Source organism: Ictalurus punctatus, chromosome 18 (assembly GCF_001660625.3).
Source record: "Ictalurus punctatus breed USDA103 chromosome 18, Coco_2.0, whole genome shotgun sequence".
Classification (NCBI taxonomy): domain Eukaryota; kingdom Metazoa; phylum Chordata; class Actinopteri; order Siluriformes; family Ictaluridae; genus Ictalurus; species Ictalurus punctatus.
In genome coordinates this window covers 11,144,075-11,151,398 of record NC_030433.2, presented here as the reverse complement: position 1 = coordinate 11,151,398, position 7,324 = coordinate 11,144,075, and the positions used below count along the sequence as shown (strand labels likewise).

Below are 7,324 nucleotides of genomic sequence, written 5' to 3'. Positions count from 1 at the left end.
AGGGATGCACTGATCGGGATTTTTACGACCGAAACCGATCCAGATACCAATCTTTTCTTGTTTAAGCTTTAATCAGGAGGTCTATCATAAACAGTTAAATGCAAGCTCTCTGCTCATGGTCACTGTTAATTGAGTTAAAATAATAGCAATTATACATACTGTTGGTTAATTGATGAATAAACATGCATAAAATATTGTTTTTAAAATATTTAGTCCTAATTAAAAGTTAAATAACTCAAAAATGACCCATTTTAGGAAAAAGGCTAATAGCCTTCTAAGGAGATAGTGAGCTAAGCTTAATGTCAAATTGATATCAAGTGCAACCCATAGTAATTAAACATTATTTAATTTCTCATTTTGTTTATATTATATGAAGTTATTTTAATATCTATTTTTTATATTAAATGATTTATTTATAGCTAAACACATTTTCTGTTTTTTACATTTTATTAGTTTTTTGTTTGTTTATCAGTTGTTCCTTTTAGATCCGTTCCCCAGGACAGTGTTGTCATGTCTGCTGATAATATTTAGCTATTTTGGGGGATTAAATCAAAACATGGAAACTGGTGTTGACTTTTCTAGTAATATCTGGCAACCCTGAGTTTAAATGAAATGAGTGCGCTGTGTATTAGAGTGCTGAAGAGAGTGAAGGAGAGCGGCAGTGTACTGTATGTTTATAGATGGAACAGTTGCTACTCTTGATTATGATCGGTGAGGAATTATTTAATAAAGAGGTTTGAATTAAAACCCACCTTGTAGCATTAGCATTATTATTAATTTACTGGTGCCGCCCGATGCGGTATTTACACGAGTAGGTGCAGGTTCAGGTCATTTTGCGGGATCAATAAAAGATGGTGGTTGTGAGATCGGGAAGTTGAAGCAGATGATGTACAGTGTTACTCTCGTCATCATAATGGCTTCTTTGCAGTATTTACACACTTGTTCGGTTGACTGAGGTGATGAAAAGCAGTGTGAAAGTAACTGTTGTGCGGTGTAGATGCATTTTGGAGTTTTAGTTTTTATTCCGATTGTATTATATAATTCCGAACAGGTCACTTGCACAGGTGCAAATAAATATTTATTCACAGTTGCACAAAGAATTTTTCAGTCGCAAATGCGAGTGCAATGGTCGCACTGTAGAGCCCTGAGAACATAAAGTTATAAAGAGATTTAGTGATACCCACATTATCTCAGAAAAAATGTCTTGCAAATAATTGATCACATTTTTCATCTTATACTGTCATATTTCCAATTCCTATTTTAAACCCTTAATATCTGCATTAATGTGAAACTACATGGTCAGAAACGTTTGAGGGTTAAGGACCGTGGATTAGCTTTAGCAGAACTCCTAACCGTTTGTTAGACCATTTTGTAAATACAACATAGAAAATTAAGATCCAGTAAATTATAATTTATGAAACCAGATTTCTATGTGCAGAAGTTATTCGCCCAGTCGAATAAGGAGGCTGTCCGTCCGTGTGCCATGTTCGTGTTTATCGAGCTGAGGAGGCGGTGTGAAGAAGGGAAAAAAAGGAAAGCGGCCCCTGCTAGAAGCTCATTGCTGTAGTGTGAAAATCGTACGACATCAAAGTGCTGTAGCTCCCGAAAAAAGAAAAAGGGGAAGAAGACGAAAAAAAAACACTGAGATGTCCTCAAACCTACCTACATTCCTTGCCTTTTGTGGCCGTGTGTCTCTCTTTCTTCACTTCCTCCTCTCTTCCCACCCCTCCTTTTTCCACTATTTTTTCTTACTCACTCCATGTATCTCTCTCTTTCTTTCACACTCTTTCATGGCCTTCTGGCTATGATCCTGCTGCATACACAAATAGAGACTGATACACAGGGGGGAATGATAAAAATGTTCAGAGAGAAATATGGATGGAGACGGGGGGAAAGGCTGAAGCCTGGGAGACAGCCAAGTGGTGAGCACATGACTCTGTCTTTTGCTTAAAAAGAATCTCGGAAAGAGCAACCACAAGACGTGGAGAGCTCACCAAGCATCACCATCGATCAGCCTCTGCAACAATTGACAGCCCCGTGTTGCTGTCGCTGCTGCTGCTAGTTAGCTGCACTCTCCAAAAACCAAAACTTCTCTCGATGAATCTTGGTTCAAAGGGATTACAAAACCAAGCCGTGTGTGTGTTGTTTCTTTTTTCTTTCCCCGCCCTCTATCTTGCTCACAGCTTTTGAAAGAAGTGCTGCGAGATAAAAGGGAAAACGGAACTGACATAATCAAAGATTTCCTGTTTGACTGTACACGTAAACATATCAATCAGCTTGACATGCCGCACTTGTGGTGGAGACGGTTTATATATATATATATATATATATATATATATATATAGATAGATAGATAGATAGATAGATAGATAGATAGGTATATATAAAAACCTCGGTAAATAAATTCAAAATCTCAGCTCGCACTACAGGACTATAATCGATTACGATCAGGACATGCGTGTGAAATCCCTAAATCCCGTTTTCTCACGAAAATGAACCCGATGGCTGTTTGTCATGTGACTTTGTAAGGAAACGAGAAAAAATGGGCGTTGAGAGGAAAGATTGGATGAAAAGATGCAGGCAGTGAGGTTGAATGGGACCTGTAGTTCAAAAAAATGTTTTTGTGTTTTTTTTCAATACTGCATGTTTGATTTTATTTGCTATTTCTAATAACCATTTGGGTATGATACAAACCAATTTCCTTTACAAGCAATATTATTGTGCTTACAGTTTGCCCTCACTCTCCTACACTCGTGGATGATGATGATGATGATGATGATGATGATGATAAACTGGATTCAGGGATTTGCTGCGCGTGACGGCAAATGAATTTGATTTCCTCTTGAACTCTCATTGGTTGTTTTTTTGCTCTGTTCTTGCGGAACCTAGATTGAGGACCTAGATTAGTTACCGACTGTGACGTTGGTGCTAAAAATCAGCGTGCACTAGAGGTCGACCGATTGATTAATTGGTTTTGCAAAATTCCACGGTCAGTACGTTTACATGGACATCATTAATCCGAGATTAACCCGTTGAAGACAATACTCTGATTAAGAAACTAGCAATATTTGATTACCTTAATCCGGCTAAAGTCATACTCGAAGTAAACATAAATGGAATTAAGACATGTGGAGCATTCCTGTTTTAGTCGCATTATCGACGTGCATTACAGACATGTACACACCTTAATCACGCTATTAACGTCCTGTGGGAGTTTCACTGCATTTTGGGACAGGACACACACACGGCAGTGCTCAACCGTTTGACAGCAAACAAGAGAGCACGGCTCATTCTTGGGTTCATTCATATATATCCAATTTTGAACCAGAGTACATTTTCATGGTATAGTTAGTACTTTTTTGTTTGTTTGTTTGTTTGGTTTGGTTTATTTTTTGTAATAAAGGTCATTAATATTTTACTTTTGAGTGTTATGGTTTCATTCAGTATCAATCTGTTGATTTAATCAGTTATCAGCAGGTACCACCCAAGTTATCTGTAGCGGTAAAATCCATTCAGTTGACCTCTAGTGTGCACTAGTCTTAAGATGAGACGTTTTAAAGCCTACGGCTGTGTTCACATTGCAAGCCTTTTTGTTTTTGTTCAATTTGATTTCAGTTCATTCATCACTGTCCATTGATTCAGCAGCAAAACGAACGGCCTAGAATGGGGTTCTTGACATTTTTTGGCAGCCACAGATCCCTTTAACTGTATAATAAATTCGGTACAGATTTCTTTCATGAACTTGATCCAGCTATTCAGATATTAGGCACACAGTGTTATTCTGGCTTTTTATTTTGCCCATAGAGCGTTTTATTCCTGAACACATTCTGTCTAAGTTGATGTTTGTATTTGTAGGTGTGCTTGTTTTTTGTTTTTGTTTTTTTGAATACGTCAGGTTTGGATTAAGCCCTTTAAATTCAAGTGGCCAGTCAAACCAGCTAATAGCTAGAACAACTCAATCATAAATATTGCGCATTTTGATATTGGTATGTAACTAACACTGTAACCATTTTTTTTAAATCATGGACAATTTGAGGGAGCCCAAGAGTCCACTTTTAGAACCACTCACCAAGAGGACACAAGCCTTGAACCCATGGATGAGGTTTATGGACAGCTTGTCAGCTGGTAATGATTAGGGTGAGAAGGGGGAAAGCCAGATGCCTAGCCTTTGGTTTGTGCAGCCATTACTGCCATTTTTTTCCCCTCCAAGTTGTTGCTGCTGCTGACTTGTTGCTGAAACGACATAATGATGACAGTGACGTGTGCATGCACAGTGAAGTACATGAAAATATACACAAATTCCAATCTTCTCAAAGCATCGGTTTTAGGTCTGCGTTTGAAATCTTGGATTTGGGGCATATGTTTGCAGTCTGACAGTCATATATGGGACCACCCTGATAAAAGAGGCTAGATTACAAATGTGTGTGTGTGTGTGTGTGTGTGTGTTTATCTTCAGGGTTCTGGAAGTCTGCTTGTGTTAGATGACTGTAAATCCTTTCTCATTTTATCATTCAGGCCCTACTGGAGACGCAGAACGAGCTCCGAACTCACGTACCCAACTTCACCTTCAACTTGGGCTTCTCTGGGAAATTCTTTCATGCTGGTAAGATCACTCAGATCAGCTCCTAATGGTCTTCATTCAGCAGTACAATGAAAATGTTGAAGTTCTGATAGGAGCTCATTTGCATTAAAAGGCAGTTTTGTGATTTAAAAGAAAAAAGCTTCACCTAATGATGTCACCTCTTGCAGCCCATTTTGCTTCATTTTGACCATCAAGACAATGATGTTGCCTTTCCACAAACTTTCCTGTCCATTTTTTTTTTTTTTTTACCCCCATGTCACCTGGTTTTAGTGACAAACAGAATATATAGAAATGTTTAATATCCACCATTTTCTGTCTCAGCGAGTCTTAACAGCATCCATAAGACAATGCCGATTGGCAAACACGACTCTGTCCTTTAACATGCTGTGCTTCTCGTTATTTTCTGTAGCTGAACAGAGAAAATGCCAGATAGATTCCTGTCTTCTCCATAATCCAGCTGTGACATGCTGTTGTGCCCAAATCTTCCTTCCTGTATAAACTGTTGACAACTTACAGGCTTATGAGCCAAAAGTATGTGGACGCCTGCCCATCACACCCATATGTGCTTGTCAAACATCCCATTCCAGTTGTAGTCCTCCACTTTGCTGTTATAATAACCTCCACTCATCTGGGAAGGCTTTCCACTAGATGCTGGAGCGTGGCTGTGTTGATTTGTGTACGTTCAGCTACAAGAGCTTTAGTGAGGCGAGGCACTGATGTCAAACAAGGAGGGCTGGCATTCGGCATTCCGGTTCATCCCGAAGTTGTTCTGTGGGGTTGAGGTCAGGGCTTTGTGCAGAACACACGATTTCTTCTATACAAACCTTAGCAAACCATGTCTTCATGGAGCTCATGTTAAGCACAGGTGCTCTGTCATGCTGGAACAGGTTTGAGCCTCTTAATTCTGTAGGCAATCATAGGTAATTCTGTGCTTCTAACTTACTTATGCTGTTGGTGGTCAGGTATTCATATCGTTTTGATCTTCCAAGATTTGAGGCTTCTGAATTTCTCAGATCTTCATTAAACTGGAACGCATGTCTCTGAGGATTTAAAACTGTTTTTAAAGGATTTTACTAGTATGGTCCGGTCAATAGATAAGTAATTCTTAGAACAATGCATTATTGAAAACTCAACCCATAAGCTCATACATTTAATATGGAAGAGAAAGCTGTGAGAAACTGGAAGATTTTGGCACGTCACCAGAAAAAAATGTAAGCACGCCTCCCCCCCTTCCCCCCATTGCGAAACTTGGATGGGAGCCCACTGAAATGATGCGTTTGTTTGTGCGTACGTGCATGTGTTTCCTCTTCCTCAGGCATTGATGAGGAAGATCTGGGAGATGACCTGCTCCTTTCCTATAGTAAGGAATTCTGGTGGTTTCCGCACATGTGGAGCCATATGCAGCCTCATCTCTTCCATAACCAGTCTGTGCTGGCCGAACAGATGCTGCTCAACCGCAAGTTTGCAGAGGTGAGGCTGAATACATTACATACATTACATTAGGGCTTTTTTTTTTCCCCTTACAGTGTACATGACACCGTCTTCTTTGATCAGTTCAGATCAAATGAACATCTGTTGTTGATCTTCATTTTAAGCTTTTATTTATTTATTTGTTTGTTTGTTTGTTTGTTTATTACCCCCTTCCTTTTTGGGCTTCTTTTACTCTCTCACTCTCTCAGGAACATGGCATTCCCACAAACATGGGATATGCTGTGGCTCCGCACCACTCGGGCGTCTACCCCATCCACATGCAGCTCTACGAGGCCTGGAAGAAGGTGTGGGGCATTAAGGTGACAAGCACCGAGGAATATCCTCATCTCAAACCTGCACGCTTCCGCAGGGGCTTCATCCACAGCGGCATCAGTGTAAGAGCACATTCCTGACCACATAGACCTCCGCACACCTCCGTACTACCAGGTTAAACCATGACCGAGTCGTGTAAATGGTGTCAGGGTGCAAGTACGTGCATACAGCCTCTCTTTCTTTGTACACATTGTTTACAAACTACCTCCATACTAATACTGCCTACACATTTGTACAAATAAAGTGCCACTGAAATCAGTGTTGCAGAGCTTTTTTATCTCCTCCTTACTCGTATGAACACACATATAATGCATCTAGAAAATAAATATATAAAATAAAACAGCTCTGCACATTTTAATTTAATACTTCTTAACTAAGATACATTACAGGAAATGTATCTTTTTTTTTTTTTTTTTAATAAATATAAATGAATCCTGTATGAATTTGTGTTCATCTTATTAAATGCTCTCTAGAATGTATATGCCCTGCCCCTAGCAGTAACTAACACTAGCAGCTCATTAGCAGAGAACATGGTTTGACTGTGCATATTTAGCTGGATTTTATTCCCCTTTCCAAAGATTCCTTTGTTTTTTTATTTTTTAATAAATCGTGTACACCATAACTCCAAAAACACTGGTTAGACACTTCACTCTTCTCCATATTTAGCTAGCTAAGCTACTTTCACATTTGTTCAGATTCGGTGGTGGTGTGATCACACGCACTTCATGCCATATTACTCTTTCTGTTTCGAAAGGAAATACATCAACGTACAGAATCAAATTACGGCTCTTGGGTCATTTTACAGGAACTTTAATGCAAGGAAGGAGACTGACTAGGCTGCCTGGACCTTTTTATTTTATCGCCGTGTTTGCTATTTCCCTCCTTTTATTATCACAAGGCTGTGTAGGTAAAAGCAGCAGAACAAGAGAACGAAGTGGG

The 7,324-nt window shown here is 39.4% G+C and overlaps 1 protein-coding gene across 2 annotated transcripts in view; it reads left to right on the top strand.

Moving 5' to 3' along the window:
- Nucleotides 1–7,324, top strand: part of ndst1b (N-deacetylase/N-sulfotransferase (heparan glucosaminyl) 1b) — an 88,636-nt gene that overhangs the window by 64,497 nt on the left and 16,815 nt on the right. For both annotated transcript variants that reach the window (XM_017492063.3, XM_047161760.2), the window contains exons 5-7: nucleotides 4,516–4,603; nucleotides 5,898–6,052; nucleotides 6,262–6,447. In XM_017492063.3, the coding sequence (XP_017347552.1) occupies nucleotides 4,516–4,603; nucleotides 5,898–6,052; nucleotides 6,262–6,447 (429 nt within the window). The remainder of the gene's footprint in view (nucleotides 1–4,515; nucleotides 4,604–5,897; nucleotides 6,053–6,261; nucleotides 6,448–7,324) is intronic.